At 35.3% G+C, this 17,360-nt stretch overlaps 1 protein-coding gene across 2 annotated transcripts in view; it reads left to right on the top strand.

Moving 5' to 3' along the window:
• Positions 1-17,360, top strand: part of LOC125092778 (A disintegrin and metallopeptidase domain 3-like) — a 138,755-nt gene that overhangs the window by 80,276 nt on the left and 41,119 nt on the right. For both annotated transcript variants that reach the window (XM_047717161.1, XM_047717162.1), the window contains 3 exons: positions 7,723-7,824; positions 8,284-8,479; positions 17,241-17,331. In XM_047717161.1, coding sequence (XP_047573117.1) covers positions 7,723-7,824; positions 8,284-8,479; positions 17,241-17,331 — 389 coding nt within the window. The remainder of the gene's footprint in view (positions 1-7,722; positions 7,825-8,283; positions 8,480-17,240; positions 17,332-17,360) is intronic.

Genomic DNA, 17,360 nt, shown 5'->3' with positions numbered 1-17,360 from the left:
GATTCAACAGTACATTAAAGGATTATTCACCACAACCAAGTGGGATTTATTCCAGGGCTGCAAGGTTGGTTCAATATCCTCAAATCAATCAATGTGATACAAGACATTAATAAAAGAAAGAACAAGAACCATATGATACACTCCATAGATGCTGAGAAAGCATTTGACAAAGTACTGCATCCCTTCCTGATCAAAACTCTTCAAAGTATAGGGATAGAGGGCACATACCTCAATATTATCAAAGTCATCTATGAAAAACCCACCGCAAATATCATTCTCAATGGAGAAAAAAATGAAAGCTTTTCCGCTAAGGTCAGGAACACGGCAGGGATGTCCGTTATCACCACTGCTATTCAACATAGTACTAGAAGTCCTAGCCTCAGCAATCAGACAACAAAAGGAAATTAAAGGCATCCAAATTGGCAAAGAAGAAGTCAAACTATCACTCTTCGCAGATGATATGATACTATATGTGGAAAACCCAAAAGACTCCACTCCAAAACTGCTAGAACTTGTACGGGAATTCAGTAAAGTGCCAGGATATAAAATCAATGCACAGAAATCAGTTGCATTTCTATACACCAACAACAAGACAGAAGAAAGAGAAATTAAGGAGTCAATCCCATTTACAATTACACCCGAAACTATAAGATACCTAGGAATAAACCTAACCAAAGAGGCTAAGAATCTATACTCAGAAAACTAGAAAGTACTCATGAAAGAAATTGAGGAAGACACAAAGAAATGGAAAAATGTTCCATGTTCTTGGATTGGAAGAATAAATATTGTGAAAATGTCTATGCTACCTAAAGCAATCTACACATTTAATGCAATTCCTATCAAAGTACCATCCATTTTTTTCAAAGAAATGGAACAAATGATCCTAAAATTTATATGGAACCAGAAAAGACCTCGAATAGCCAAAGGAATATTGAAAAAGAAAGCCAAAGGTGGTGGCATCACAATCCCAGACTTCAAGCTCTATTACAAAGCTGTCATCATCAAGACAGCATGGTACTGGCACAAAAACAGACACATAGATCAATGGAACAGAATAGAGAGCCCAGAAATAGACCCTCAACTCTATGGTCAACTCATCTTCGACAAAGCAGGAAAGAATGTCCAATGGAAAAAAGACAGCCTCTTCAATAAATGGCATTGGGAAAATTGAATAGCCACATGCAGAAAAATGAAATTGGATCATTTCCTTACACCACACACGAAATTAGACTCAAAATGGATGAAGGACCTCAATGTGAGTAAGGAATCCATCCAAATCCTTGAGGAGAACACAGGCAGCAACCTCTTCGACCTCAGCTGCAGCAACATCTTCCTAGGAACATCGCCAAAGGCAAGGGAAGCAAGGGCAAAAATGAACTATTGGGATTTTATCAAGATCAAAAGCTTTTGCACAGCAAAGGAAACAGTGAACAAAACCAAAAGACAACTGACAGAAAGGGAGAAGATATTTGCAAATGACATATCAGATAAAGGGCCAGTGTCCAAAATCTATAAAGAACTTATCAAACTCAACACCCAAAGAAAAAGTAATCCAATCAAGAAATGGGCAGAAGACATGAACAGACATTTCTGCAAAGAAGACATCCAGATGGCCAACAGACACATGAACAACTGCTCCATATCACTCGGCATCAGGGAAATACAAATCAAAACCACAATGAGATATCACCTCACACCAGTCACAATGGCTAAAATTAACAAGTCAGGAAATGACAGATGCTGGCGAGGATGCGGAGAAAGGGGAACCCTCCTACACTGTTGGTGGGAATGCAAGCTGGTGCAACCACTCTGGAAAACAGCATGGAGGTTCCTCAAAATGTTGAAAATAGAACTACCCTATGACCCAGCAATTGCACTGCTGGGTATTTACCCTAAAGATACAAACATAGTGGTCTGAAGGGGCACATGCACCCGAATGTTTATAGCAGCAATGTCTACAATAGCCAAACTATGGAAAGAACCTAGATGTCCATCAACAGTTGAATGGATAAAGAAGAGGTGGTATATATACACAATGGAATATTATGCAGCCATCAAAATTAATGAAATCTTGCCATTTGCAATGACGTGGATGGAACTAGAGGGTATCATGCTTAACGAAGTAAGTCAATCGGAGAAAGACAAGTATCATATGATCTCCCTGATGTGAGGGAGAGGCGATGCAACATGGGGGGTTGAGGGGGTAGGAGAAGAGTAAATGAAACAAGATGGGATTGGGAGGGAGACAAACCATAAGTGAATCTTAATCTCACAAAACAAACTGAGGATTGATGGGGGGAGGGGGCTTGGGGGGGTGGAGTTATGGACATTGGGGAGGGTATGTGCTATGGTGAGTGCTGTGAAGTGTGTAAACCTGACAAGTCACAGACCTGTACTCCTGGGGATAAAAATATATGTTTATAAAAAAATAAAAATTAAAAAAAATTTAAAAAAAGGAATTTATCTTGAATAGGCCATTGTTTTATTATAGCTGTAAAGACTGTTAAAAACAAAGGCCCACGAAGGAGTTAGTTGGTGTAAGCCCCATGTTGACCAAGCCAAGACTTAATTGGTTTTAACTCTCCCAGAATAGAGTCTTAAACCAGCCAGTCAGGAATCACCTGATCAGTACTAGTTACTCCCTGATAGATCCCTGATATCCCCTAAAGGAATATAACTTTGCAATAACAAACATGCCTTTTGCCAGTATAACTTCCTGGTTCCTGCTCCCTTCTGCCTGTAAAAGTCTTTTATTTTGTATAGCTTCTCAGATCCTTCTTTGGCTAGACTGGATGCTGGCCAATTTAAATTGATTTTTGCTCAGTTTGTCTTTTAACAAGACCTACTGAAATAAACTGCAATAAGTCTTTACATTCTCTTCCTCAATGTCTACATCATTAACCAGAGTGGTCACTGACCAATGATGCTTAGAGCATGAGGTTGCTTCTTAAGTGACCAAGTGACTTCCTATCTTCAAATCTAGAAAAACATGCACTGATCCCTCATATGTTAGTCAGATGAGCCTATGTTTTAGGATTTCATTAGGCTTTTGCCTAAATATATCTCTAATTTCTTCCCTTTCTCATATATTAAGAACATATCTCAGTAAATGTTACAGTGACTAACTGCTCTTGATCACCAGGGATTTTTCTATCTATAGTTATGGCTACTGGCAGAAGGAAAGTAGTTTTACTTTTTTGATGGAGCAGGTGAGTAAAACACCACCACAATAAGCTTTCCTTAATATTAGAAAACCACCAACCCCACTGATCGAATTCATCAGGAATCTCATTATCACTGAAAACTTCAGCAACCAAGTTAGCTCCCTCCACAACTGGCCAGAATATCCATAGAATCCATTTGTCTTTATAGGCATTGTGACTTTGCCTTTCTTTTGTTTCAGACAAAGGTTTAGGATATGTCTAGGAAGTCTTCATTATATTTATTTATATTTTCCTTCTGGCTTGCTGAGTTTTGTTTTTTAATTTGACTTATGTTATACTTAATTAGATGTGGATAAAAGAAGTATTAGAATATTTACATTACCACAGACAGTTCTCCCATAACTCCATTGACATGGAGGAGTCAATCCCATCAGTATCTGAAACTTCTAATCCAGTCACAACACATTATTTTTGCCCACTACTGAACTTCAATGAATGAATCATAGATTTTAGATCCTTTCTGACTCTAGATTTTTTTGCCTATATTTTTGATATTCAGTTTGCGTGATTGAACATATCTATAGTTCATTGATATTTATTGTGGAGTAGTATTTCTTTGTATGAATATAACATTGTTTATTCATGCTATTATTAATGAACATTTAGGTTGCTTTGGTTTCAAGTCTTATGAAATTGCTTCTAAAGAACATGTCTTTTTTCCCTATTTTTAGGAATAGAATTGCTGGGTCATATGTTAATTGTACTACTAAATTTGTAACAAAGCATCACTCCACATTTTTAAATTCTTGTAATATTTTACATTCCAACCACCTGTGTATGAGAGTGACAGTTTTTCCTTATTCTTAGCAACTTTTGTTACTGTTAGTCTCTTACATTTTGGTAATTTCAATGTATGCTTGTATTTCACTGCAGTTTTAATTCATATTTCTCTGATAACTAATCATACTAGACAGTGTCTCATGTGATTGTGTGACATTCATATGTCTTTGTCTACTTTTTGAATGTTCATGTATTTTGCATAGTTTGATGGATTTTTTATTATATAGTTATAGAAATTCTTAATATAAGCTATATGCAAATCCTTTGTCAGATTTTCTCCCAGTATGTGGCATGATTTGTACTTTGTGTCCTATCAGTTCCAAGTTGTGAAACTTTCTCGTAAGTTTTCTTCTAGAAGTTTACTGATTTTATCTTTGATGTGTATGCCTATGATACATTTTGAGTAACTTTTGTTGTTTAAGTATTAGGGCATATTTTTTCTCTATATGTATATCTTTAAAATCTCTAGCCCTATTTGTTGGAAAACTACCCTTTCCCATTGAATTACCATGCTACCTTTATTGAAAAACAGTTCACATACTTTGTGTGTGTGTTTTTTAAAGATTTTATTTATTTACTTGACAGACAGAGATCACAAGTAGGCAGAGAGGCAGGCAGAGAGAGAGGAAGGGAAGCAGGCTCCCTGCTGAGCAGAGAGCCCCCCGATGCGGGACTCGATCCCAGGACCCTGAGATCATGACCTGAGCCGAAGGCAGCGGCTTAACGCACTGAGCCACCCAGGCACCCTACTTTGTGTTTTATTGATCCATATATCTAGCCTTACATTGATACCAGCCCTTCTTACTCTGATTCACAAAATTAGGTAAATTGTGTCTTTCATATTTTGTACCTTTTTCTGAAGATAGATTTGGTGATTTTAGGTCTTTGCATTTCTGTGTAAAATTTGGAATCAACTTTTCCATTTCTACTCATATCCCCCGAAAAATAAAAAAAAACTTTGTGAAATTTTAATTGGAACTCTTTTGGATCTATATATGAATTTGCGGGGAATTAATGTATTCTTAATGTGATTTTCAAACTATGAACATGGTATATTCTATTTATTTAGATATCTCTAATTAAATTAAAACCTAAATATTTCATATTTCTGAATGTTATCATAAATTGTGTATCTTTTTAAAAAATCTATTTCCAGTGTCCTTTGCAGGTAATTAGAAACAGAATTAAATCATGAAAGTTGATTCCTCTGATTGCCAGTTTAAGATTTCTTTGAATGATTCATATTTTGGAAAATACCCACAAAATGTCTAAATTAAAGTGATCAAATAATCCCAGTGAATATATGAAAAAAGAATATACTTTTGCAGTTTATTCCAGAAGTAGGAAATCATTTCAGTACTTTTCAACATATATCAAAATTAACAGAGAAACAAAAATTATGATATTAAATACTGAAGAGACATTTTATAAAAGTTTGGATATCTAGAACTAAAAATTATATCCTTTTGATTTCTCTAATTTCTCAATGACATACCACAGTTACCTATTTTTTTTAGAGATTTGTATTTATTTATTTGAAAAATAAATAGAGAGCTAGAGAGCACAAGCATGGGAGAAGGAAAAGCAGGCTTCCTGCAGAGCAGGGTGCCTGATGTGGAGCTCAGTCCCAGGGATCTGGGATTATTCCCTGAGCTGAAGGTGGCAGTTTAATTAATTGAGACACCCAGACTCCCTAACAGTTAACCTATTTTAAAAAGTTCTCACGTTTGGTCCCATTGTGGGATTCCATTTTTAAACCACAATTCATTGAACATCAATTTCTAAGCCCAACGTTTATTGTAGCTTTCCATTATACACTGAGTAGTGTCAAAAAATGCTCTTCACTATAGGCTCTCTTTTTGATTCTAGCTTTAGGAGGCTTTCCCTTTTCATGTCATTGATTTTTGTCCACCCCCCCAACATTAATATTTAGTGTGTGTTCAATCTTCTGTCTTTACTAAATACTTTTGATAAGTTTTATTAAAATCTTTATATTATGAAGCATAATACATTCTTTCTCATAATGAAACAAAAATATCTGACTCTTGTAAATATTAAAACTTATACAATAATAACATTTTAAAATTTATTTATGTATTTGACATAGAGAGAGAGCTCAAGCAGGGAGAGTGGTAGGCAGAAGCAGAAGGAAAAGCAGGGTCCCCACTAAGCAGGGTATCCCAATGCAGGGACTCTATCCCAGGACCCTGGGATCAGAGGACCTGAGCCAAAAGCAGACGTTTAACTGACTGAGCCATCCAGGCACCCAATAATAACATTTTAAAATATACTTTAGTATATGCAGTTAATGCAATTGAAGACATTGACATTGTATCTAATTTTATATAGGATATTTATATAACAATCCAGGTATTACAAAAGTTCATGAATAAATTATTATTCTATAAAAGCAACTGATAAACTTCTGTTTTGGCAAAGAGATACATCATTATAGTTTCTTAATTTTTTTTTAATTTTTTTATTTTTTTCAGCATAACAGTATTCATTATTTTTGCACCACACCCAGTGCTCCATGCAATCCGTGCCCTCTACAATACCCACCACCTGGTGCCCCCAACCTCCCACCCCCCTATCATTATAGTTTCTTTCACAACACACTACTCAAACCATTCAACAAAAAATAAATAAATACATACATAGTATGTATGACACATTTTACACACATACGAAGACTCACATATTTCCTGGGGTTAGAGTGGAAGAAACTTCTATTCATAAACTCAAGAACAAACCCCAAGAATATGATAGTTCTCAGAGTTCTTAGATAGGTCTACTATCTCACACTCTCACAATATCAAAAATTTACCCAAACAAACAAACAAAAAAAAACCAAAATGCACCAAAAGTCAGTTGTCAATGACAAATTATAAAATATAGCAAGCATATATTGGTGGCCAGGGATTAATATAATTACTATAAAAGTGCTTACAAATAAAGGAAATAAACAGAATGATTTGACAGAAATATATGCATAGAAATATAAAATAAACCAGAATGTGCATTTTTAAAAATTTATAGCACATTAGTAATGAAAATAATAAAATTGAAACAGATGTAAGCACTTAGTTATTTTTACCTATAACACCTATCGCTTTACTAATTTTTAAATGTTACTATCAGTCTTGTGAAACATCACTCTTGCACTTAATAAATATATAGAAAGAAGGAAATAAGAGTATGTTGTAGTCTTTAATAGTTTTATACTCTATGATCTACTTACTGCTAGAGTTAATCTTTAATATAAAATCTTGGAGATAAAAATAAAAATAAAATTTTCATTGAATAAAAAATGTTATAATTTAGAAACCTCTATTTTGTCACATTCATAAATTTTATTTTTATTTATTTTATATAATCTCAATATGATGAGGTGAAAAAGTACTTATAGTAAATGGAAAAAATACTTTTAAACTTATAGTGCATCTGTTTATGAACACAAAGAAGGTTGACAAATTACATTAAATTTTTAGCAGTTCAGTTTCTTCAGCATAGAATCATAGATAATTTCATTACTGTCTTTTTTCCCATACTGGAACTATATTTTAAATGAAATGGTGTTAAAAATAAACACAGAAGTAATGTTCATACTGTGATTGTAATTAACTAAGAGACATACTATAGTACATTTTGACAATAAATAAAATGACTTATTTGATTGAGAATTCTTATTATTAAACTTAATTACATTTACTTTTAGCATTGCAGAGGATTTCAAAAATGCTGTAATCCTGCAGATTGTACTCTGACTGAATTTGCAGATTGTGGCACTGGACCGTGCTGTGATAGAGAAACTTGCCTGGTAAGCTTTCAAATTACTATCGTATTTTCTTTCATGATTTTTTTTCTGCTATTGTGTATTCACTTATTTTTTTTTTTACTTCTTTTTTCATATCTTTCAAATATATAACTTTAAATACTTGATTCATACACAGTTGACTTCAGAATTCAGAAGATATTCTTAGATTTTTTTCAACTCCTTTCTTATCTTTGCCTTCACTGTATTGTTTCAATCTCCACTCAAGATCCATCCAGTTATCCAATACCAATTCCAGATTATTTGGGCATATGAATTCTTCTTGGTCATACCTGAGGCAATACCTGAATGTAGTTCTTCATGACCCAACAACTTATAAGAAAATTACAAATAAGCCAAATATAATATTAATGGAAATGACAGAAATACTTTGTTCTTGTGTAAGTTGTTTTATAGTTTTGGTTTCCTACCTTACAAAACTAATTGTTTTTCTTTGTCCCACAGATATCTGTAAGAGGAACTGTATGTCGGGAAAGCAAAGATCCATGTGATTTTCCAGAATTTTGTGATGGAAAAAGTGAATTTTGTGTACCTGATACGAAATCTGCTGATTTAGAACCATGCAATAATAAGACTGCCTATTGCTATAATGGAATATGCCAAGATACAGATAAACAGTGTGCAGACTTATTTGGAAAATGTAATAGTTGTACTTTTTTTCTGGGGTTCATTTTCATTATTTTGTCTTATATTTTTTCCCTGTAAAGTTAGCATACAGAATTATATTAGCTTCAGGTGTAAACTTCAGTAATATAACAATTCTATACATTACTCAGTGCTCATCATGATATGTGTACTGTTTAATCCCCTTCACCTATTTTATCCATCCCCCACCTATCTGGTAACCATTATCTGGTAACCATTGGTTTGTTCTCTAGAGTTAAGAGTCTGTTTCTTGGTTTGCATTTCTCTCCTTTTTTCCCCTCTGTTTGTTTTGTGCCTTCAATTCCACATGTGAGTGAAATCATGTGATATTTGTCTTTCTAAGATTGACTTATTTTGCTTAGCATTGTTCCTGACTTCCTGTATCACGTCTAGAAATTTTTTCCTAGAGTCTTTTGGGTTCTCCATATAGAGTATCATGTCATCTGCAAAGAGTGAGAGTTTGACTTCTTTGCCAATTTGGATGCCTTTTATTTCTTCCTGTTATCTGCTGGCTGAGGTTAAGACTTCTAGTAGTACTATGTTGAACAACACTGGTGACAGGGGACATCCTTGCCGTGTTCTTGACCCTAGGGAGAATGCTCTCAGTTTGTTTGCTTTTTCTTTTCCATTGAGAATGATATTTCCTGTGGGTTTTTTGTATGTGGCTTTTATGATATTGAGGTGTGTTATTTCTTATGCTGTGAAGAGTTTTGATCAAGAAAGGATGTAGTTTGCCAAATGCTTTTTCTGTATCTACTGAGAGGATCATATAGTTCTTGCACTTTCTTTCCTTAATATAGTGTATAACATTGATTGATTTGTGGATGTTGAACTACCCTTGAATCCCAGAAATAAATCCCACTCGGTCATGGTGACTAATGCTTTTAATGTACTGTTGGATCCTATTGGCTAGTATCTTGTTGAGAATTTTTGCATCCATGTTCATGAGATATATTGGTCTATAATTTTCTTTTTTTGTGAGGTCTTTTCTGATTTGGGGATTAAGGTAATGCTGGTCTCATAGGAAGAGTTTGGAAGTTTTCCTTCCATCTCTACTTTTTGAAACAGCTGGTATTAGGTATAATTCTTCTTTAAATGTTTGATAGAATTCCTTTGGGAAGCCTTCTGGCCCTCAACATTTTAAATGTTTGATAGAATTCTGCTGGGAGACCATCTGATCCTGGACTCTTGGTTTTTTTGGGGGGAAGATTTTTTTATTACTGCTTCAGTTTCCTTGCTGGTTATGGGTCTGTTCAGGTTTTCTATTTCTTCTTGTTTCAGTTTTGGTAGTTTATAAAACATCCATTTCTTCTAGATTGTCTAATTTGTTGGCATATAGTTGCTCATAATATGTTCATATAATTGTATTTCTTTGTTGTTCATTGTGAGATCTCCTTCATTCATAATTTTATTTGTGTCCTTTCTCTTTTCTTTTGGATAAATCTGGTGAGGAGTTTATCAATGTTATTAATTTTTTCAAAGAACCAGATCTGTTTCATTGATCGGTTCTTCTGTTTTTTGGTTTCTATTTCATTATTTCTGCTCCAATCTTTAATAATTCTCTTCTTCTGGGTTTAGGCTTTCTTTCCTGTTCTTTCTTCAGCTCCTTTAAGGTGTATGGTTGTGTATTTGAGACCTTTCTTGTTTCTTAAGAAAAGCTTATATTGCTATATACTTCCCTCTTAGGACTGCCTTCACTGCAACTTAGTGGTTTTGAACACTTGTGTTTTCATTTTCATTTGCTTTCATAATTTTTAAAAATTCTTTCACTCCCTGGTTGACTCATTCATTCTTTAGTAGGATGCTCTTTATCCTCCATGTATTTGAGTTTGTTCCAATTTTCCTCTTGTGGATGAGTTCAAGTTTCAAAACACTGTGGTCTGAAAATATGCAGGGAATGATCCCCATCTTTTGGTACTGGTTGAGACCTGGCTTGTGACCCAGTATGTGATCTATTTTGGAGAATGTTCCATGTGCACTTGAGAAAAATGTGTATTCTGTTGCTTTAGGATGGAATACTCTGAATATGTCTGTGAAGTCCATCTGGTCCAGTGTGTCATTCAAAGCCCTATTTCCTTACTGATCTGCTTAAATGATTTGTCCATTGCTATGAGTGGGGTGTTAATGTCCTCTATTATTACTGTATTATTATCAATATATTTCTTTCACTTTGTTTTGGTTGTATAATTGGCTGTTCTTATGAATATTTAAGATTATTAGATCTTGTTGGATAAATGCTTTTAGTATGATATAATGTCCTTCCTCATCTCTTATTACAGTCCTTGGTTTAAAATCTACTTTGTCCAATTTAAGGATTGCTGCCCCAGCTTTCTTTTGATGCCCATTAACATGATAAGTGGTTCTCCACTCCCTTACTTTTAATCTGGAGGTGTCTTTGGGTCTAAAATGAGTCTCTTGCAGATAACATATTAATGGATCTTGCTTTTTTATCCAGTCTGATACCCTGTGTCTTTTGATTGGAGCATTTAGCCCATTTAGATTCAGGGTTACTATTGAAAGATAGGAATTTAGGGCATTATCTGTATATTAGGGTATTATCTGTAAAATGACTTTCTGTATATTGTCTCTGTTCCTTTCTGTTCTTTTTAACTTTTGGGCTCTGACTCTCCTTAACGGATTCCCTTTAATATTTCTTGTAGGGCTGTTTTAGTGATCACAAATTTTATTTTTCTGTTTGTCCTGGAATCATTTTATCTCTCCCTCTTCCCTAAATGACAGCCATATTGGATAAAGTATTCTTGACTGCATATTTTTTCTCATTTAGCACCCTGAATATATCATGCCAGTCCTTTCTGGCCTGCAAGGTCTCTGTGGACAGGTCTTCTGCCAGTCTAATATTTCTACCCTTGTAGGTTACAGACCTCTTTTCCTGAGCTGCTTTCAGGATTTTCTCTTTGTCTCCAAAATTAGCAAGTTTCACTTTTATATATGGAGATACTGACCTATTTTTATTGTTTTGAGGGAGTGTCTCTGTGTCCCCTGGAATTGAATGCCTGTTTCCTTCCTCAGATTAGTGAAATTCTCCACTATAATTTGCTGCTATATACACCTTCTCTTTCCTCTTCTTCTGGGATACCAATTATTCTAATATTGTTTCACTTTATGGTATGACTTATCTCTCAAATTCTCACCTCATGATCCAGTAGTTGTTTTATCTCTCTTTTTCTCAGCTTCTTTAGTCTTAATCATTTTGTCTTCTATATCACTAATTCTCTCTTCTGGCTCATTTATCCCAGCAGTTAGAGCCTCCAGTTTTTTAATTGCATCTCATTTAGCCTTTTTAGTTTCAACTCGATCAGATTTCATTTCTTTTATTTCTCCAGAAAGGGATTCTCTGGTGTATTCTATGCTTTTTTCAAGCCCAGCTAGCATCTTTAATATAGTTGTTATCCTGAACTCTTGTTCCGAAATATTACTTATATCCACACTGATTAGGTCCCTGTCAGTCACTACTCCCTCTTGTTCTCTTTTTGATGTGAATTTTTCCTTCTTGTCATTCTTCCCAGAGAGAGATGATGCAAGAATAGATGCATGTGAGAACAAAATACTAAAATGGCGACAATGACCCAGAGAAATGTACACTAAGCAAATCAGAAGAGACCTGAAACTGAAAAATAAAATTAAAAGGAAAAAAAGAGAGAATATAATCAGACAGGGGAACAGAACAGAACAATATGCTGGATCCTGTGTGTATTTTGGTCTGTTTAATAGAAAAGTAGATCCCAAAACTGTAAAGAAAAACATATCAGTAAAAAAAAAAAATTATATACAATATAAGGATAGAGTATAATTATAAAAATGAAATTAAAGACAATAAAAGGCAAAGAAAAACAAAAAGAAAGAATAGAAACAGGTGAACAGAACAAAACAGTACACTATGTCCTGGGGATATTTTGGTCTGTTTGCTAGAAGAAACTATATCCCAAAATGGCAAAGAAAGAAAAACTTTTTTATGCACAAAAATAAAATTAAATACAGTGAAAGGATAAATGTAGTTGTGTAATTGTAAAGGCAAAAATTAAAAAAGACTTTAAAATGAGTTGATAAAATAAGAAATTGGTTGAAAAAGGAAAGAGAAAAAAATTAAAATTGGAAGATTAAAGAATCATGGGAGAAAAACCATGAATTCTATATACAATTTTCCCTTAGCACTGGAGTTTTGCAGTTATTTGTGATCAGCAAACTTGGTCTTAACAAGATGTTCTTGCTGATCTTCTGGGGGAAGAGGCCTGTTCCACTAATTTTCACATGTCTTTGCACCTGGTAGAACTGCACCACCCTTGCCAGGAGTTTAGGCTAAATAAGTAACTCTGGGTTGCTCTAGGGCTTTTTTTCCCTGAAGGCTTTGAGTGCCTCTCTAGAGGATGAGAATGAAAATGGTGACCTCCCAATCTCCAGTCTCAGAGCTAAAAGCTTGCACCCCCAACTACTCAGTGCCCCTTCATGGATAAGCAATCAATCACTCCTATCTCCTTGGTCTCTGTCCACCCTCCATGCTCACCCAGCCTGTGATCAAGCATTTCTGTCTCAGACACGTGATCCTACTTCAAGTCTCCAAACCCTACAGACTCCTGCAACAGACACATGTGGTGTTCCTGGTTGGGGAGGTGTCTTGGCTTGGTTTTTCTCCTTGCTGGGACCCAGCTGAGAGAGTGGTAGCCTGATCATGCTGTGGTTTGTGCATTATGGCAACCCTGAGCCTAGTGTCCACTACTGGACTTGCTGATTGCACCTCTCTTTCCAGCTCAGATGCCTAGGGAACTCTGCCATGCTCAAGCATCCCTGTTCTTTCTTAACTCTGGAGATCCTGAGACCATGCTGTCTCACCTAGGATTCTACCCTGCTTTGCCATCTTAGTGCCTTTCAGGCAGGGACATCTGGAGAAGACTTTTAAAAGTTCTGATTTTGAGCTCCATTGCCACATCACTTTCTGATAGCTGACTGATGGAGGCTCTCTTCCCCCATGATTTATCTTCCCATGTATTGCCTTGGATTCACTTCACACCTCCTACCTTGCAGAAAGTGGTGGCTTTTCTATTATAGAGTTGCAGCTATTCCTTTCTTAGGTCTCCAGTTGAGTTCAGACTAATTTGATAGCTTTCTAGCTGAATTCCTGGGACCAGGTGAAACCAAGTTTTCCAAGTCCTCCACACCATCTTGGACTACTTCCTTACTAATTTGGATACTATATATTTCCTTTTGTTGTCTGATTACTGGGGATAGGACTTATTTCTATTATAAATCTACTTTTTTGAGGGTTTTTATTATGAATGGATGTTATACTTTGTCCAGTGCTTTTTCTGCATCTATTAAAATGCTCATATGGTTCTTGCCTTTTCTCTTATTGATGTGATACTGATTGTGAATTTTGAACTGCCCTTGCATCCCAGGAATAAATTCTATGTGTTCATGGTGAATGATTTTTTACTATATTATTGGATTTGGATTGTTAGTATTTTGTTGAGGATTTTAACCTCATGTTCATCAGATATATTGTCCTATAATTTTTTTTCTTTTTTAAAATTTTTTTCTTTTTTTTTCTTTTTGTTCTCTCTTCCCCCCCCCATATGGTTTTGATATCAGGACAATTATGGTCTCATAGAATGAAGTAGGAAGTTTTCCTTCTTTCTATTTTTCTATTTTTTTGAATAGTTTGAGAAGAATAGATATTAACCCTCTTTACATGTTTTGTATCTTTTGCCTGTAAAGCCATCTGGTCCTGGACTCTTGTTTGTTGGGAATTTTTTTGATTGTTGATTAAATTTCATTTTGCTAGTAATAGATCTTTTCAAATTTAGTTTTGGTAGTTTATATATTTCTAGGAATTTATCCATTCATTCTAGGTTTCCAATTTGTTGGCATACAATTTTTCATAATATTCTCATAATTCTTTGTGTTTCTGTGGTGTTGTTTGTTATTTTTCCTCTTTTGTTTCTATTTTTTGGGGGGGAGGTCCTCTCTCTTTTCTCTCTCTCTTTTTCTCTTTCTCTCTTTTTGTTCTGGCTAGAGGTGTATTAATTTCATTGATATTTTCAAAGAACCACCTCTTGGTTTTATTGATCTGTTTTACTGTTCCTTTAGTGTCTATATAACTTATTTCTGCTCTAATATTTATTTTTTCCTTCCTTATGCTGGTTTTGGGTTTTGTTTGTTGTTCTTTTTGTAGTTCCTTCAGGTACCAGGTTAGGCTGTTTATATGATATTTTTCTTGCTTCTTGAGGTAGGCCTGCATTGCTTTAAACTTCCCTCTGAGAACTGCTTTTTTTTTTTTTTAAAGATTTTATTTATTTATTTGACAGAGAGAAATCCCAAGTAGGCAGAGAGGCAGGCAGAGAGAGAGGAGGAAGCAGGCTCCCTGCTGAGCAGAAAGCCCAATGTGGGGCTCGAACCCAGGACCTGGGATCATGACCTGAGCCGAAGGCAGCGGCTTAACCCACTGAGCCACCCAGGCGCCCCTGAGAACTGCTTTTTTTCTGCATCCCAGAGGTTTTGGACTATAGTGTTTTTGCTTTTATTTCTTTCTATGTTCTTTCTGATGTCATCTTTGATTTCTTGGTTAACCCATTTATTGTTTAGTAGCACATTAGTTAGCTTCCATGCATTTATGATCTCTCCAGATCTTTTTCCTTGTGGTTGATTTCCAGTTTTATAGCACTGTGGTCAAAAGAGATGCATGGTATGACTTTGATCTTCTTGAGTTTGTTGAGGCTTGTTTTGTGGGCTGATTCTGGAGGATGTCACATGTGCCTTTGAAAAGAATGTGTATTTTGCTCTTTTAGGATAGAATGTTCTGAATATATCTGTTAAATCCATCTAGTACACTGTGCCATTCAAAACCACTGTTTCCTTGTTGTGTTTCTATTTGGATGATCTGTCCATTGACATAAGTGGGTTGTTAAATTCCCGTATTGCTATTGTATTACTATCAATTATTTTCAGTTATGATTTTTCCAAAAAAATTTTCTGCTCCCTTTTCTTTCTCTTCTTCTAGGATCCCATAATGCAAATATTTTATGCTTGATGCAGTCACTAAGTTCCCTAAAACTATTCTAAATTTGCATAATTATTGTTATTCTTATTTGTTCAGCTTGATTATTTTCCAGGCCTCTGACTTCCAGGTTATTAGTTCTTTTCCTCTGCTTCATGTAGCCTATTATTTATTCTATTGGGTGTATTTTTAATTTCATTTATTGTGTTCTTCATCTCTAGTTCTTTTTTATCTTTTTCTTAAAGAGTCTCACTGATGTCCTCCACTCTTTTTTCCAGTCCAGGGAGTATCTTTATGATTATTACTTTAAATTGTCTATCAGGCATATTACCTGTAACAGTTTTGGTTAGGTCTCTTACTGTGGTTTGGTCTCATTCCTTCATTTGGGGCACATTCCTCTGTCATCTGATTTTGTCTAACTGTGTTTGTTTCTCTGTGTTAGGAAATTCAGCTATTTCTCTTGCTATTGAAAATAATGGCATTATGAAGAAGTGCTCCTTTAGTACCCTGCAGTTACAGTGTTCCCTGTTCTCCAGGACCTGATACTTTCAGTGAGTTGAGTGTGTTGCCTGAGCTCTTTTTCCTTCAGTAAAGTTGTCTGCAGAGACTCTCTTTGCCTGCTGTGCACAGTATTTGGTCCATGGCTAGGTGCAGCACATTTTAACAAGGTGTGTGTTGGTCTTCTTGTGAAATGAGACCTGCTGCCATCATCACTGCAGGAACTGAGGTCCCATAAAATACGAGAGTCTATTGACTGGGTATTGGTGGGTTTTGCACTGATCTTCTGGGGTGGGAGGCCCATGCATTGGGATTAGGGCAAGCATGACTGGGAAGGGCTGATCCACTAAAGTATGGGGGGTGGGGCTCGGTATAAGCAAGTTAGGTAGCAATTGTTTGTGCCATGCTCTTTCTTGCAGGTGACTCTGTGTTTATACTGAGGGGTGGGGAGGAAAATGGCACCTGACAGCTTGTTTTTGGAGTCATTTCTCTATGATCCTGGCTTCTCTGAATGATGCTCTGAGATGAGTAAATCCCTCTCCTGCCTTTCTGCCCCTGGTATTTTTCAAACTGCTGTTTCCATGTTATATCTCTGCTGGCTGTTTGTTCTGCTACCTAAGAGTGGGAACTCAGCTTCCTAATGACCTCTGGGCTCAACCATAGCCTACCTGCTGATTTTTAAAATTTCAAGCTTTAAATACCATTGGTTGTAAGAATTCATAAAATTTGACTCCTCCTGCTTTCAAAACCAAATATGCAGGTTTATCTTTCCTGTGTGGGCTCCTCAGGGGTTCATTTTAAAACTACATTTTCCTAAAGTTAGTAATCTACCCTGTAGCCATGATAAAAGGTATTGTTTGTGTAAATCCAAATTTGAAAATAAGTTGCAAATCAAAACAACTTTGAATTACATCAAGAGGTAGATCTAAAAATTATAAGACAAAAAACAAGATATTAGTCAAATTTCAGGTAAGTGGTGGAAAAGGAGTAGAATATTAGAATTGCAGGTAAGCGAGTAAGTGATTGATTTCTCAATAATTTCTGCACTATGCTGGCAATTTTCTTATTCTCAAGTGGATAGTTTTTAGTTTTTCTTCTTGTATAGCCAGTAGATAACACCAAAAAGTTACTGTAGCTGACACTGATTGGGCATTGCTGTCATCTAGATGTCTCTATATTAATTTACCATACTTTTAAAGTTTTTAATCTTTTTAAAGATGAGTAATTGGAACTTTATTTATATCTTCAGTTGCAAAGGGTTCTACTCTTCTGTGTACACAAGAAGTAAATATGCAGGAAGATGATTTTGGAAACTGTAGAAGAGCCTTTTGTAATTTTAAGTATGTATTTAGAAAATTGTACCTTTTCC

This window comes from Lutra lutra, chromosome 2 (genome assembly GCF_902655055.1).
Source record: "Lutra lutra chromosome 2, mLutLut1.2, whole genome shotgun sequence".
NCBI lineage: Eukaryota > Metazoa > Chordata > Mammalia > Carnivora > Mustelidae > Lutra > Lutra lutra.
Note: the sequence above shows the minus strand (reverse complement) of the source record. Positions and strands in the feature narration are given on the sequence as shown.